Genomic DNA, 17,613 nt, shown 5'->3' on the forward strand with positions numbered 1-17,613 from the left:
TATTTTAGTCCACAAAAAAAGAATATTATTTAGTACCAAGTTTAGAAATGTAATGTATGGAGACAAAGTTGTTTATCAGAAAGTTTCGATTTCCCTGTCCCTACCATTTTATTTAATTAGCTGATATTCTGTAATTTAGCGAGCAAAAAATAACAAACAGGGAATAGGGATTGCAGGTCTTCATAAACAATTTGAAATATCACATGCTGAAGCACTAGATTTTACTACTCTTTTCCAGAAAAGTGTGCTTTTTCAGTTGGCATTGAAAAGGTTTGCTCCGTGCAACGAGAAAATCGACACGAAAGAAGAATGAAGTTCTTAGTGTCTGCAAAAGGCGTAAGCTTGAGGAGAAAAAGCAAACTGTAGTACAGTATCAGTTTTTGCGGCGCTAGATGTATCAACACCGTCATCGAAACTTGAAGATAAGAAACAGTCCAGTTCTTCAAAAATTTGAATTGAGCTAAGAACTTGATCTCTTTAGCATTATCACAAATTCTGGACCCAATCAAAGTCAGTGATAGACCAGTGTTTAACTGTTTATACCACTGCTGCATTGCTGCAACTGCTCTAGTTGAAAGAGCATGAAATTTGGAAGCAACCACGTAGGCATATTAGTAGCACATTAGCTGTGATGCGCGCAAATTAGGTGTTATAGTGCAATATTTTTACAGAAACTGCCGAGAAATGGTGTAACTGTTGTTGTTTTCCAAAAATATTATTTTTTAAAGGAGCCCACCTTCTGTTTACATTACTACTACTACAAATAAATGGTTCGGTGTGATTTCAAGCAAATTTGTTGAAATAACATTTTCGGTAAAATTAACTTGCAATAAAATAAACATAACATCTAATCAGATAAAACATCCTTTTATATAATATGAAGAAATGTGCTTAAAAATGATTCCTAAGTTACATAGAGGATTTTTAGCACGTCTGATGACCACTTAAGGCTCATGAAATGTCCTCTGTGAAATGTTCTCTTGTTGATTTCGAATCTTGAAAGTGTTGAACCTTTTTCTTCGTATGAAGTGTGAACCTTCTTTTGATCGGTGCGAAGCGACTGATATACACCTACGCACGCCTTGCTAATGTGCGAACTGAAAACCATTGTATTGTTTGATGATGATGATGACATATTGCACATATTTGTTTGTTTTTAGATTAAACGGCTACAGAATGAGAGAGCTCAGTTGGACAGAGAGCACAAAGACATCAAGCAACGCTACGAAGGGAATGTTGATCAATTGAATAAGGAATGTGAGTACATTGTATATTGAATACAAGATAAATGTTTAACCCTTCAAACTTTAAAGTGGAATGGGATTGTTCACCCTAGCATTGAATTGCACAGCCCCATTCAATTTTAGCCTACTTGAATTCAGCAAAATATTGAAAGAATTGAGCCTTGAGCGCCATCTCTAAAAATTCATTTTTTTGCTTTTATAACTTTCACAGAATAGTTTTGTATCAAAATGAATTATATAAAATGGTTTCCAGAAAATTCAAAGACGATTTTTTTTTTGCATCACCCTAATGTGCGGCGGCTGCGGCCAGATACTGTTCCAGAGACATTTCCAGAGACATTTGCAAAAGAACAAAGATTGCCGCTGAAGGTTTAAATGAAGCTGAAGAAGAAAACAGAGATGGCAACAATGGGCATTCAACACATTCTCAGCATTGGTACCTCATTTTTACAAATTCCATTGCTTTACAGCTACTACGAAACGGGGTCTTCAGGATAAATAATTGCACTGCATCTTGGCTTGTAGAAATATAACTATCTGATTTTATTCAATTTTTACCGTCGCTTCTATTCCATTAACCCTACTGAGGCAGGGTGAGCCCCAACTGCCTTCATACTAGAGTCGGGCTTTGCCTCTCAATCTTGTATCAATGGGGAATAACATCTTCCTTTGCTTGTGAATCTGGTGTTCAGGAATAGACTTCTGGCCACATCATGAACAATTCCACTATCCTAATGGAACAAAATCTTTGCGAGTCTTATATGATGTAGTCCAAGAAACATGGTCAATCTGGAGTAGTAAAACGATGTTCTGTCATAGGCTCCAACAAACAAAAACAATTTGATATTCGGCTGTAAAAAGATTTAAAACTTCTAATACATAACGGGTATAACAAGGAGTTTTTCACTCAATAAGTCTTAATGTAGTCAATCCTGCTTAATCAGGCCACATTTAATCGGACTACTCGCTTATTCGAATCATTTTTCGATGACTCCAAATCCGTTTTTGTACAATAGTTTCCACGTAATTGGACCGCTACCCCACTTAAGCCTACTAAAAGTAGACTTGTGTGCTTCTTGTTTTTTTTGACGTGTTTTGCGAGATGATGCCTAATGAGTTGTGGTAGGTATCATGATACGCTCTAATTTATCTGCTGCTGCTAGTTAACTCCAAAAATTACGCAACGTTGCTTCAGTGTGCACCTCTCACCTCGTCGTTGGTCAACTGCTCTAGAAAAAGAAGCAAAGATATGTGGATCTGAGCACTGTTAGTCTTTGAATATCTTGAGTTCAGACAAGTTGGTAAATAGGAAGATAATCTCGAATTCCAATTTTTCGAACTTGGCTGTGTGGTTAAACTTTCATAAGCTGTTGCCTAATTAGTCCACTCAAACTTAAAGCTACCATCCTGTTAGTGCATCGTTCAACTTGGGCCACTGAAGCTTAATGGATTTACGTGTTATCTCGACTTTTCCAGATATATAGTTTGGATATGAAATTTCTACTTGGTTTGTATTTTTTGGACAACCATCAATCATTGGTGTGAGAAATACACCAGGTTCTACATTATTTACAATCAGACTGCATCTCTTTACACAGGTTGAAAAAGCAACTGCAAGCGCTCCAGCTTTTTATAAAGCACTTTACTTTTGCAAAGTTGACTACCTTGACAGTTAAGTTCAGCACACCGTTCAAGACACCTTTACTGGAAGCAAAATGTTGGGTGTTAAAGCTCTTTGATTAATAATGCAATGAGTGTTAACTGTTAACACTATTTAAAATAGATTGTACTCTTTTCGTTTTCACGTTTTTAACGAAACCAGGTTGCAGAACAATGGCAACACACGCGACGTTCCTAGGCTACCTTTCATTTTCAGTTCTTAAAAAATATCAATTATTACATAGAAATTTCTGCAAAAAGACTAACTATCATTGGAAAGCTTGCACCCTCCATGAAACATGGTTGATAGTTCAGAACCACTGGTTTAGACGTATTAGATAGTTTCCTGATGAGGGCTGATAAAACGTTGCTGTTTTTTTCAGAAAATGTTTGAGTTTAATATGTTCTTTTGTTAGTTTTTGCGTTGTTTTTGAATAATGTCATTCAATCCAATTAATTTGTTGCCAATCAATTGTCTGTGGTATTTTAAAATGTCTTCTCTTCCAAAGCTGTATTTGGTAAGTATAGCACAGACATTAGTTGTGACTTATGACTGAGTACTGGGCGTTTTCACGGACAACTGTTCAGTGTAACAATGTGGATGTTTGTCTTATAATCTTTTTTGGAAAGGGAAAGATTTTCACAGTGACTACCAATTACTTACAAAGATGCATGTTTTTACCCTATTGTTCAGTTGACCACCTCTTCCAACTCTTCACCGATGCTCATCAGCAAAAAATATGGGATAACTTTTCTAAAGCGCAGAGGAAGTCAATTGATCAGTGGCTCAATGCTGTACGGGTAGGTACATGAAATCTGCTTGTAAACGCAGAACAGCGAAGCACTCCTTTGGTTTTAAAGAAGACATTAAAAGCAATTTATGCAGCTTAGAGCTATTCTCAAGATGCTTCGTCGCTATTAAAACTTCATGGATTCACAGAAAATGCTTAGAAGGTACTGTCGTTAAATGATGATCATCAGTATTGACGGTAGGTTATCTGCAGTGCCTGACCAGTTCTTATTGCAAACAATAAGACAGATGCTGGGATGACAGTTGTCACATCCTAGGTGACCGAAAATACTCAAGATTTATAAAAATAAGTTGAAGTTTTTAAAAAATAAGATTTCAAGTTCTAATGCAATTTGTTTAATCCAAGCATACATGAGGGCTGCTAGAAATGTAGCAGTTAGTATTCAAGACTTGTTGCTTTGTGAAAGCAAGACACCAGAACTTACTTTGTTTTATTTTCCAGGCGTCGATTTCAATCAGCAGTGCTTATGCAAATTCGAAAGGTCCTAGTCCGTCTTTGAATAAAGCGAAAGCCTCTAGTAAGTCAATGCTTAGCAATTAATGTGTAAACGTGTTTTCAACTTACAGTAACTTTATGACTCTTGCCTGCAACGAAACAATCAGATAAGCAAATTATTGCTGTTAATTCCGAAAAGCCTGCAGATTTTATTCAAAAGGTTTTGAGCTAACTTCGAAACGTATTGCAAACTGTTCAAGAGAAGTTTTTATTGGTTGGCACAGAATCCATCATCACGTTTAAGTGGCCTACGTGATTCATTTAAAAAAATTACAAGTTAGTTTTTGTTTATATTGTGTTGTGCAAAAGCAACTTTTAACCCTATTTTAATGTTTGTCTAAGTGTTGTTTTTGAGATACAAAGAAATCAAAGTATTTTCGTATGCACTTGTTTGTGCAAAGAAAACCTACAAATAGTTTTTCTCTGTCAACGGCAATGATCTATCATCATGACCGTCAAGTTTATGAATTAGAGTGCCATGCAATGACATAACATCTTATCGTTTTTAGCTAAGAACATAAAATCGGTTACAAGTGGGACTGAGTTACGTGAAAACGAAGTGTCATCACAAGAAATTACTGCACTCAAGGAGTCCCTTGCTTGCATGCAAAGAGTAAGAGAAACACTCGAGTAATTTTAGTTAAAGAATTTTTTCTGAAGCCTTTTTGTAGTTAAATTAATTTTTAGATATTGGATACACTGGCGTCATGTTAGATTAATTTTGCTGGAGCTCAAATGCAACACGGTAATTAATATTAGTCTAACCGAGTATTTCCTGTTTACCAAGACTGTACAAAGTGTGCAGTAACTGGTGTCATGCCACGATGGCTTAACCAAGATGTTATGTTTGACCTAAGTTGAAATGTGTGAAGCAGCTAAGAACCACCACTTAATCCCTCAAGTTACACTGCACTACTCGGTACTCAACTTGTGCAATAAGCATGCAACAGTGGCTACAGGCTTCATGCTTCCTATCATATAATTTCGTATTTAAATGCGTCTTCGTCTCTATTTTTTGTACCCTCAGCGTCACATTTTTCTCTGAAATGCATATACTTGTGGCCCCAAGGGGTCACAATATCCCAGGTGGTATTGTGCCCCATGATGCCTGGGCATTCAGTAGACATGTGACATGTGAAAAAACTTTTATTTTAGCAAGTATGGGAGATGGTTGCAAAGCTTCAAACAAAGGATTCAGAACTGGAAGAAAAACAAAAAGAAATTGATGAACTAAAAGTTAGCGCAATGGAGCAGTGTAAGTTTTAATTGATGAAGTATGATCAAACACGTACTGTAACCAATCAGGCTCGAGTAGTAACTAGATATCTCTTGAGGAATATAGAGAGTGGGGTGGGTCCAGGGTTGCTTAAATTATATCTACATGATGTATACAAATGAATTGGATTTAAGTTTATATCACAAACGAATTTAAGTAGGAGTTTCAGCTGTTTTGAATTAAGACTGAAGGCTGGTACATTCTTGAAAAGAAATTGAAATTGTGACCCAAGTTGTACAATTATGTAAACTCAGACCTGAAATGTTTATCAAACCCGGCGCGAGTTTAAAACCCTAGCCTGAAAAAAACTGACTTCAACAAAACACTGTTTGCTTGATTTGTGTTCGTGAGCACTTTTGCTAACTTAATTCCTATGATATGCGTACATATGATAAACCTACTTCAGCTCACCACAACAAGGCCAAATTAACCAATCACAAAGCAAGATAGTGGGGAGAGCTTTACAATTTTTTACTTGAGTACCTGTTTACTGCTATGATCTGTAAGTAATTCCCAAAAACAAAACTTTTTTTTTCTAAAAGAAACAAAAAAACTCGAAATGGACACCCAAAATGCAAGGTTCGTGGGGCAACAAATTCACATCAGTGTTGCCAGTTTAACAATTCTTTGGCTTCTAGTTTTTAGTTTATTTTTTTAAGAAGGTTCTGAATTAATTTTATTTGAAAATTAGATTTCAAAGTTAATTAAAATTTTCAAGTATTTAGTTCAGGGTTAACATTTTTTGTCTTCATTGTGAATTTAAAACAAAACCAAACACAAATAAAACTTGTTGAATATTTATTATTTAGCTTTTTGTTTTGTAAAGTATAGTATAGTTCAGAGATGGTGAACCTTTTTTAATGCATGGATCATCTTAGTTCTTAAAAAAGCAAACGTACGTGATACATTTAGTTACATGTTAATAATATTCATGCAAAACTTGCTGCTGCATCATCTGTACAAGTCTTGTTGAGTCAGTTGACACGTTGCATATGTTCTCTCTCTCCTCTTTTTGTCAACATGGTGGCAGCGGTGGGATTCAAATCCATGCCATCGAAATGACTGATCTTTTTTATGTCTCCTTGCACAATATTTTTCTTCAAGTTCGTTTCCCCTTTTGATTCAGTTGCTCAAGCAGTTGTTGCAAGGTGAGATAGATAATGTCATCTGTAAATTTGATATTGCTCAGCAGTTATGCCCTTGGGCTATCAACAATTAAAAGTGCAACAAGCATCATTTAAATTTTAAGTATAACTAGATGGTAAAATTTGCAGTTGGCCTGTTGCTGAAATCTAAAATTATTTACACCTGCACGTTTTCACAATAGGCCCATTGCCTCGTGTAAGTGAATAATTTTAAACTTATTCCATGCCATTGACAGCATTGCTCTGCATTTAAACATATACTTAGTATTTGAAGATAAGCCTAACCCTAATGCTTAGCTACAAATCAAAAATTCCACAAACACATTATTTACGCATTGCTTTATTTTGTTTAGCCACAGTAGTAGTCCAGTTTTAATTCGGTGACGCTCATATTTCCAAGGGTGGCTGGATCCACCTCGACTTGCCATAATTACTTTTACCCATTGCCTCCACATCGACCTGTCCGAAGCGTCTCTTGTCAAGCTAATCTTGCTGCTTTCCTCCTCAACTTGCCTTTTCTATGTTTTTTGGGCCTCCCTTTCTTCTTGACCATCCACTCGCAACTCCAGCACTTCTCAATACATCATCATCCACTCTCAAAACATGCCCCTACTACCTCACTCCATCCGCTTTCGCCAACATCAACATTCTCATTCAACCCAAGCAAGTTCATACGTTCCTCTGTATTTTTCTTGTTCGTAAGCTTCACACCACACATTGATCTCACCATCCGTCCCTCAGTCTTTCCTAAAATTGTCAACTCGTTTTCTCTTAAGCACTTTGTCTAACTTGCATACAGCATTGCAGATTTCACGCACATAGTATAGACCCTTCCTCACAATATCTCGACATTTCCTGAGTTTCACCCAACTAAACCTTACTTTTGCAGTCACTGCCGCTTCACAATCGCCAGTTTTAGCAATACATGTCCTAGTATGAAACATTCCTCTTTAATACAAAATTTCTTGTCTTACACAAAATTGCTTTTGTTCAAAGATTTCAAGACCATCAAAGCAGTGGTGTAGTAACGCAATATGCCGCCCTTGGATTTTTGCACGAAACGCCGCCCCTTGAAAGGCCATCTTGTTCTGGAATCTGCAGCACGTTAGTTAGAAATAATAACCATAATTGCAAATTTGCTGAGTTAAGCTAAGTGATCTATTTCAGACCTGAAACTTTAAACCTTTCACTATAACCTAACCCATCTTCACACATGAAGATAGAAGAATCCCGTCTATCTACCACAGACAGACAGTAATGGTGGCAGTTGACTCGATGACCTCACGCAGTTCAGTTCAGTTTACTTTTTTGTTGGCGAAAAAGAAAGACACAAAAAGCAAAAACACAATAAACACAAATAATTCGCACAACAAGGATGGCAGCGAAAGACCAAAAGGTCACCAAAGTCAGCTGCCACCCAAACATTTAAACAAAAGACCCAAAATTAAGAACATTAACACATATAGCACAATACCAGCACTTTACATAATACATTAACAAATAACACAGGGCAACATAAAAAAACTGTGTAGAGAAATAAGCGGATGATACGTTTCAGGAGTGATCATTGTACAAATTCTTTAATAAACATTTATATTTAAATTTAAAAACATTATACGACTTTTCTTTTATTTCTTTTGGTACTTGATTTCATAGTTTCACTCCATTAAAACATAGCATCTTCTTACCAGAGTTTGACGTTGTAGAAGGCAAATATAAATCATTCTTTTGATTCTGACTGGTTTTATGATGGTGAATTTCGTTTACAAAAATAAAGCAGACAGAAAAGGCCCGGGGCAGCATTTTGTGCACATATTTGTACATAAATTTTGCAGTCTCTAATTTAATAATATCGTCAATTCTGAGCACATTAAATTGGTGATAAAGAACAGTTGTATTTGTTGACCTCGGCAAAAATAAGCAGGATCGAATGAACTAGTTTTGTAACACTTGTGCAAGCAATGTAGAGTTTGCTCTTCCCCAATTTATAATCGAGTATTGGATCTTGGATTGAAACAAAGCATAATATAAAGTTTGTAATATTGTTAAAGGGGCAATGTATCTCAGCTTAAATGCTATGCCGCAGACCTTTGCAAGCTGTCCAGTCCATTCACTTCACGGTCCATTCCTGTCTCTTCCCGAAAGTGAAATAAACTTAAAACGAATCTAAACTTAACTACCGTACCAAAGCTAAATTGACTGAACAATGCTCTAGCTTACAAGTTACAACCGACATTCTGTTATTACTTCAACAGCATGAGTAACCTATCATTAAACCGTCACAAATTCCACATGATGAGGCACAATCTAAAAATTTGCAAATTAGTTTATATAGGCATAACTTGTTTAATTTTTTGGCTTCACTTAGATCAGTGTTAACTTAGGTCGTTTAAGTCTGAGTCTCTCCGAGAATAAATTAATGTGACTGTTTTGTTCGTCTAAAACGTTATCACATTTTTCCGCCCTCCAGCAACGCGCCACCCCTGGATTTATCCACAAGATCCAATGGGTAGTTACGCCACTGCATCAAAGATTTTTTTTTAAATATATTAATGCCAATTTCATTTCATCAGTCACTAGAAGCAAAATCCATGAGCATCCCCGTGCACGTGTTGCTCAAAATTCTTAATGATTGGAACAGTTTTTTTTAAATATTTACCTCATTATTACTAATCACTGCAGAAGTACCGTTCAACTTTATTTCTGATAATATAATATATTCATTCCTGCCCTCTGATTGGTCAAACAATTTCCTTATTTCGAAAGAGAAACTTCCTTTTGAGAAGAAGTGTGCACTTCCTGACTTCATGCTTTGTGTTTGGTCAAATCGGTCGGATGATGCCAAACTGCAGTAGATTCTACGTTTATACAAATAATCCTGCTCTACGGTTTAAAATTTTAATAACGTCATTGTCTTGTCGGAATTTGGTATTTATCTAATTCCAGAATATATCAAGTTGTGCGTTCATTTCAATGTTTATTAATTTAGCAATCAATTAAACTAATGGATTCTTGCTACTTTACTTTTTTCATTTCGTCAGTATGTTTTTGTGTTGTGCCATCGTTTCTGAACAGTGAGCAGGTTGTGTTTACCTGTTTTAGCCCCCTTCATAAATTCAGTCATGCTGACTGACGAAACGTCGGTAATAAAAGCTAGGTATCATCTTTAACATCAGGAGGTGACTTAGTAGCCTATAGTCACCAGAAGAACGCAAGTTACTTTTATTATCAAATGCCTAGTGAACAGTTTCACTCTGTTTTTAATCAATCAAACTTTTGTTTTCAGTGACTGTTACGAAGAAGAAACCGAAAGAAAAAAGTGAAGCAATTGATTTAGAAACTGCAAAACTAATAGGTATGTTGAACTTGAAGTATCGATGCAGATTTTGCTTTGTTATACCATGAAGAATGAACATATACTGAGCACAGTAACACTTTGAGAATATGCAGTTTATGCGACCTTGGCGCTTACTCGGCAGTCCTGAAAATGTTTAAACTTCAATACTTTTGAAACAAATTAGTGAAATCTCAACATTTCCCACCAACATGGCTATTGACAATAACTTCGACAAAAAATCAAGCTCAACAAAACACAGGGTTTGGCTTGAAAGAACAAAAATAAATAAACTTTTTACAGAACTTTTAAAAGTAAAAGAAACAAACTGGTGCAGAAATACACCTGATCACTTTGGCGACGATATTGTACAGAACTTTTAAATATAGTTTTTTACTGAGGTCGTATTCGTTTGTTTTCAACTACAAGTATTGCAAATTTAACAACATTCAATAATATTGAACTTTAAGAATCTTTACATTAGTCCCATTCAGATACATTTTTAAACGATTTAGGTTTAGGTATTTCAAAAATTCACTTTGCTGTTTTTAAACAATGGTGTGACCGTTTGGCAGTATTGTCGTTAAAGTTGTGTTATTCTGTTGTTGTATTAGACAAAATCACTCTGTTCATGTTTTAGCAAATGGAATTATTTGATCATTATACTTTTATCGAATCCTGAATTAAGGCATTTTTATTTTAATTCATCCATTCTAGTTGCTTAAACTTTTGATGTCGTTTGCCACGTATCGTATAATTGATTTTTATTTCATCTAAGAGGATATGATTCTTACACTACGTAGAAATAGTGCTATCAAGTATTCATTTAATACAAAACCCCAAAATTTGTACACGACCATTCAATTATTATGCCATTTACCTGTCTCATGTACAGTTAAAAATGTTGAATGTCACTTAGCCTGAGTGGTCTTGTTGCTTCTCCCAACACCATATTTTTGTAAGCTGATGGGGTGGTCAGAAATTCGATCAATAAAGTTTATTTCCAAAGCAGTATTCATGTCCCTTTCAGTTTGAGACAAGATGAACATCAAAGAAGTAAACAGCAAAAGTTTAACTGTTTTTTATTTGTTTTAGTAGCTTTTTGAGTATTTTTGACTCTAAAACTACTTCTATTTTAAAACGCATAGGTTTGTATTCAACCGTAGACTCCAATCCTCATGTAGGGATCATTACATTCTGTTGACAGACTTAACACAAGACAATTGACCGCAGCTGATCTGTCGCAGAGACATCTCATCACGGGCTACATCTCACCGCTAGACTACTTGATGTAAATTGTACTTTACTATTGAGCATATCATCTTGCCTTGTACAGATACTTTTGTTAGCCCATATCCTCCCAGCTTCAGATCGTTTTGGCCAGACGTGGGCAGTAGCGCGCTACTTCTGTAGCGAACAATATGTTGAATTTTCTTGAGAAAACTAAATTTTTCCACAATGGTTTGTTGTATATTAAGTAGGTAGATATGGGATTTATTGTTGGAAACCAGATATTATTGTCATGTTTAAATTTTGTTTTGTAAATTTTTTCAATAATTTCTTAACTTCTAGCTTCTATAACTTGTAACTTTTGTTTAGTCATATACATTGATAAAAAAAAAACAGATTTATAAACCAAAATAAAGTACAAACTACAAAAAGGCGGGCATGGTGGCGTACAGATAGTGTCATAATAGTTGAAGTCATCCTAGTAGCGCAGACGAGTAACTATACTTTTCAAAATGATTTTTTTTTTATATGGAGCACTTATCAGAAACGAAATCAGTATCATTTCTGCAAGTGTTTTTGTAGTATCCAGGTTCACGTCCGATGGTCGAAGATTTAAATTAAGTGGATCGGTTGGCAAGGAAGCAAATTGTTTAAGACATAGCCTCATGGGTTGAGTGCTGTTTAACCAAGGCTCTTGCCACCTGGCCATTGCAGCTGATATGGTCTTTCTCTATGAGGTCTTTGATACACTTTAATGGAATAATGAACCTGTGTACAACAACTCAGCGGTTTCACCATCTCGAAATTTTGGATTTTTTAATAGCCTCAAAATGACGGCATGTTATTCTCATGTCCTTGTTATTTTCAGGTGCTGCAGCTACTTTCCTGCAAGTTTACCCAGAAGGAGCCACATTGGTTTGCCTAGAAAAGTATCTTAAAGAAGAATGCTGCATCAAAGTATGTTCGTATTCAGACACTATGAGTTATTATATGTTGTACAAATAGTCAAGCATGATTTCCATATATAGAAAATTATATTTTTTCGCCTTTTTTACTGTTTTCCACAGATGACACAATAGGTTTTAACGTCAACAGATGTTGAAAAACAAAGACAATCTGATTTCGAAGATTTTAGCCAGACTATTAATTTTTCAATAACAGTCTGATTGAGCATTTTTCAGCTTGTTTTTTCGCATTTACTACTGTTTCCCAAAGTCAACAAAAAGCTTTTATATCATTAAGAGACAAAAAGTAAAAACATCTCAGAAAATGTCAGTCAAACACTAGCAGTAGCGGTAATAAAAATCTGCAAAATGTGACAAATTAGGCCGCATCTCCAGGTGGCCATGACTGAACAAACAGTGAGTGTGAACGTTGAATCAAAGCAAGAAGGTTACATAGTGTTAGCTTACCGTTTGTTAAAGCCATTTGCCATCCAAACTGTGCGTCCCAATTTTTTTTTTAATTTTGTTTAGCCTAATTTTCACTCTAAAACAGTAATAAGCGTTCATTGTAATAATTTATGATATCCCAACACTCTGCTTTTCCGTAATCAACTTTTGGATGTTCATAGTCAAATGTATTTTTACATCAAATTATCTTGTGTGTATTTACTTTCAGTTATAGGAATCACTGCGAATAAATCTTTTATGGAATAGATCCAATTTACGCGCATACAGAAATGTATTTGTATAACATTCTTTCGTGTCAAACGTAAATGCACATACGATAATTTGATGTAAAAATACGTTTGACTATGAACATCGAAGAATGTCATTTGAACATATCATTTGGGGTGAAATAGTTTTTGCGCAACATGGTGGAAACACAGGATTTTTATGAAATAGTACTGCGCTAATTTTCTTGTTTTCAACGATTTAACCCACATTTGATTTTTATTTGTGGCTTTCAGCTCACCGGCAACGATGTAGAGTCCAGGTTGCTGAAGATGACGGGTTTATTTGTTCATCACACTCAGCAAGTCGATGGAAAAAGCGTTACCAAGTGGAGATATGTCAACAATTACCATTGAAATCCATCTATTCTTTTTAACTGCAAGCAATTATGTGTCACCCCTTCACATTGGGAAGACACACAAAATTTATTTGCACCATTAGCTTGTGCAAAAAAAGGCAAAGCCCAACGAAACACAAAGCCGCAACCGCTGTGCCACCTATTCAAGTATTGTTAACTTTTTCGTTTGAACCTTTACCACTCCAAAGATCAATGAGCTCTGCCATTTACCGCCCTTGAGCAGTGGCAGTAACTTGGGCTGGGTGTTTGGGAAGATGTCGAGCAGCCATTGGATCAATTTGCCATCCAGTTCTCACCACTTGGCGCATGACAAATGGCACAGTTGCTCATGGTATGGCCTATGGTATGTTCCTCCTTGCTACACTCAGAGATTGCGGATTGTGCCATTCCCCATTTGTGCATGTTAGAGCAGAATGCTCCGACTTCACTACCCAGGCAATTGAGCCTCACTCAGGCCTTTCTCGGCTAAAACATTCTTGTTGGGTAGGGGCTAGTGTCAGAGATAAAGCTTTGAAGTCTTGTGTAGTTCTTTTTCTACTCCAAGCTCTATTGGAGGTCTGCCGAGGTAGCCCCACTCATGGATTGGTTTTCAGCAGTTTTCATCACAAGTTGTGCAACCTGTGTAAACGGGTGTATTAATTTTTATCATCGGTTGCTCATTTGCAGACTCGTAGCCTTGAGTGGAATAAGTGGTTTGGACATTGCGTAGAGAAAGAGACAGAATGGCTTCTTCGCGACCAAGCTCAAAATGACTATGAAACTACATTGCATTGAACTGCTTTGTGCATGTTTTCAACCATCGACCAAAATAAAAATAATGGTTTCCAGACACTTTTTAGCTAGCAGCAAGATCGCTTCATTAATGTGTCTGTATGGTTTTGGCTGTTGTAAACTTTGCTTTGTAAATGAAAAACTTTGCTTTGTGAATGAAAAACTTTGTAAAACTTTGCTTTGTAATGAATGCTTTCGATGACATAGCAGCTAAGGCTGAACAACATGGTAATACATTATAGGAGCCCTGCGTTCTTTCAAGTTGAATACGGCACGTCAATTAATAAAGGGCCCAACTCCATTTTTTTTTTCAAATTTGACTTTTCGTAATTTTCTGATTTCTTCCAGTGTCCTCTAAATGATGCCTGAAAAAAACGCCAATTTTACAAGCCTTAAAGTGAAAAATACCCCCCTAAATATTCGGTTTGCTACTATTCGGAGAAACCGATTCGGAAAAATCCCAGTCCGGAGAAAGTCTTTTACGGAGAATTCTAAAATTCCACAGCGGCGTCTGTTTATTCGAAGGAATTAGCTTATAATAGAGGTTAACCAAGTAGAGTCAGCGAAAAGTCTCAATTAAAGAAAAAAAAAATATCAAACGACGTTTCATGGTTTACAATAGAGGTTAATTAAATAAACTCTCACCAAAACAAGCAGTGGTCAAACATTAACCCTTTGAGGACCATAAACTTTTGAGACATGTTTTATTGAAATATTGATGATTTTTACTCCAAGTTTATCACTTTAAAGAGGTATTTGAAAAAAAATTAAATTTTTTTTATTTTAAATAGAAGTTACGCTGTGGTACATATGTGTACCATTGGTCCTTAAGCGTAATGTGATAAGTACCATTGCTGGTATGGTTTTACACAGTGGCGCTGGTGCTGTTTGTGAGCAGTGGGGCTGCAATGAATAGTTGGGGGAGGCGAAGCCTGCCGCTGAGTTTTCCGAAGGCGAACGACTTCGCGGAGGGTCTGGGGGGTCTCCTCCCAGAAAAATTTGAAAAATCACATAAAATTTGGTGCATTTTGAGCATGTTTTTACCCCAAATTTTGAAAAAATGCATTCAAACTTTGTTGAAAAGTTGATATTTCTAAGCTGTATTTTAAAAAACCTAATAGTATTGCTTTGGAGACAATTTTACTAGTATTGAGCTTAGTCTTGACTAGCTAGCCGTTGCATGCAAGGTTCAAGTGATTTTGAGATGCCCTAGGCTGGACTAGCACTTCCTATAACCTGTTGAATACCCTAACTCTACAGCTAACACTTCTACATTCATGGCTCATCGCTACTCTGCGAAATAAAAACTAGCTTCAAAAAGTCTGTAAAGTTATTTAGTTAGGTGAGGCTGTTTTCAGAGGCTCACACGGCGACGACGACGAAAATCATATTTGCTTGTACAGTAGGCCTATTGACATAATTCGCGCCAAATTATAGAAATTTTTCAACCGAAAGTAATGCTATCAGTTAAATTTACCTTTGCATGTAGATCTAAAATACATTTCTAAAATATTAGGTGTTATTTATATTAAAATTTCACAACAACAGTCTTAATTTTTAAGTTTTTCCCACGTCACTATATCTCTCCATTAGACTAATAGAATTTACCCTTCAGGACCTTTGGTACATATGTGTACCACAAAAGTTTAGCATTGTCTAGCAACATGTTTTTTTAATTTTTTTATGGTTTTACTGATGGGATAAGTCAGATTAATCACTAAACATTGATGTAGAATAAAAATTATATTATTTTTTTATTTTTTACTTGTCTTGTTGATCTTTCAAAGTTTACCGCTTCAAACCCTGACCAATTCACTAAACAAAACCAGTTAAAGCAAAACTAAAACAAAAAACAATTTCCAATTTTTTTTTTATTTATAAATAGATTATCTATTTAAGAAACGTTTAGAGGCAAATACTTTTTGATAACTACAAGAAAATGATTAGAAATCGTGGAAAAAGTTCATGGTACACATATGTACCAATGGTCCTCAAAGGGTTAAGTAAGTAAAGTGTTAGCGAAAAAGTTTCAACTAAAGTCTCAGCAACAAAAAAATGAACAGTTATCAAACGTTAAATGGCCTTCGAAACTACCGTGCCGGTAGGCCATGTTAGGCCGGCTTCCACAAGCCAACATTTCTCCATTCCGTTGGTATTCGAAATGTTTTACTCATTACTAGTATAAGTATGGAAGGGTAAACACAAAAACTGCCTACCTAAATAATCCCTACAAATTCTCAAAAACTCTCCAAATCGGTTTTCTCCGAAGAAGGCTGTCTCCGAAATGGTATTTCTCCGAATTGAATTCGCCGAAACGAGCCATTCCGCTCAATATTTCCAGTGATATCAAGATAGGCAACTCCAGCAATTGGGCTTCAACTTTTCCTTAGTCTCTTCAAAGAATTTTACTCAGTAGAATTTTCAGGCATAATACTTTTTCTACCGGTAGATCTAAGCATATAATATTCATTATTGAAATTTCATCACAAAAGTACATGACCGAAATAATTAAAACGCATTTATCTCATAAACACCTTTTTGAGAACTGGGCCTTTCTTGAAGCACGTTTTTCATGTGATCACATGCTTGTGGCCAGACAAAAATTAATTGCCAAAGAAATTTGTTATGTTATTGTTAATGAGCCACTTATTGTTAATGAATTAACAAAATGGGGAATATTATCCTTTTCTAAGGTTACAAAAACGGCACTCTTGGAAATTATTTTCTATCATCACAAGCAAGAAACGACCCATGTACTTTGTAACGTGTCCGTAAGGCCTAGGTATCAATGCAAGGTGACTTGCAGTGCGGTTGGTGGGTTGGACACTCAGCTTTGTGCTGATAGAAAGGAGAAGCATGACCGATTGGTTGTTTTACAATGAGTATGTTTTTATATAGACAAATGTGAAGCTGTTGCTTTAACTACTAATTCACTGGTAAAAAGACTGGTTTTCATGCAATTTTTATGAACTCGTTTTCACTTTCGTTTGTCTCTAAGTTGCAGTTTGACGGTTGGACGATTTGTTATGATCTAAAAATAACTCAAAAAGCAAGATTTATTTGTTTGGTTTTATTTTTAAAGCAGTATCTTGATCCCTACTTTTGTGATGCATCTGTAAGGCATAACATAGATTTTATCTTGGGAACATGATGTTTAAAAATGTCAACACAATATTCACATTTTTTATTGTTAAAATATTTCGTAACAATGCGATTTGACATCATCAAACAGTAAGTGTCATTACAAAGAAGTGATGTTGGTTCGCGATGTTCTGCATCACATTCGATGAAGACTTGGCATTGAAACAACCCTTTCGCTACGCAATTCAATCGCATTTTAGAAATTTTCCAATTTTAATTTGTACAGAAACTATGTTGTGCAGGTACCACAGTTCAATATGAGCAGTTTGAAAAAACAACGTGTTTTTAAAGTTTAAAATGGAAAATATGATTTTTTACTTTGTTCAAGTTTTTCATCATTAGTTTTATAACTTTCTGCATTGTAATTGTTTTTTTTTCCGAATAATATTTGCATTGGAATCCTAACGTTCAAGCCCTGACATTGAATAAAGTGTGAACTGTGTCACAGCTTGAACATTTTTTCGTTTGGCAT

At 35.7% G+C, this 17,613-nt stretch overlaps 1 protein-coding gene across 1 annotated transcript in view; it reads left to right on the top strand.

Moving 5' to 3' along the window:
• The window catches only part of LOC145788428 (uncharacterized), a 53,544-nt gene extending 35,955 nt beyond the window's left edge, over positions 1-17,589 (top strand). The window contains exons 7-14 of the mRNA XM_082600194.1: positions 1,161-1,257; positions 3,598-3,704; positions 4,157-4,232; positions 4,720-4,823; positions 5,366-5,465; positions 9,918-9,986; positions 12,064-12,152; positions 13,108-17,589. Coding sequence (XP_082456320.1) covers positions 1,161-1,257; positions 3,598-3,704; positions 4,157-4,232; positions 4,720-4,823; positions 5,366-5,465; positions 9,918-9,986; positions 12,064-12,152; positions 13,108-13,227 — 762 coding nt within the window. The 3' untranslated portion in view covers positions 13,228-17,589. The remainder of the gene's footprint in view (positions 1-1,160; positions 1,258-3,597; positions 3,705-4,156; positions 4,233-4,719; positions 4,824-5,365; positions 5,466-9,917; positions 9,987-12,063; positions 12,153-13,107) is intronic.
• Positions 17,590-17,613: the final 24 nt, after the last annotated feature.

Source organism: Aplidium turbinatum, chromosome 2, assembly GCF_918807975.1.
Source record: "Aplidium turbinatum chromosome 2, kaAplTurb1.1, whole genome shotgun sequence".
In the NCBI taxonomy this organism is placed as follows: Eukaryota; Metazoa; Chordata; class Ascidiacea; order Aplousobranchia; family Polyclinidae; genus Aplidium; species Aplidium turbinatum.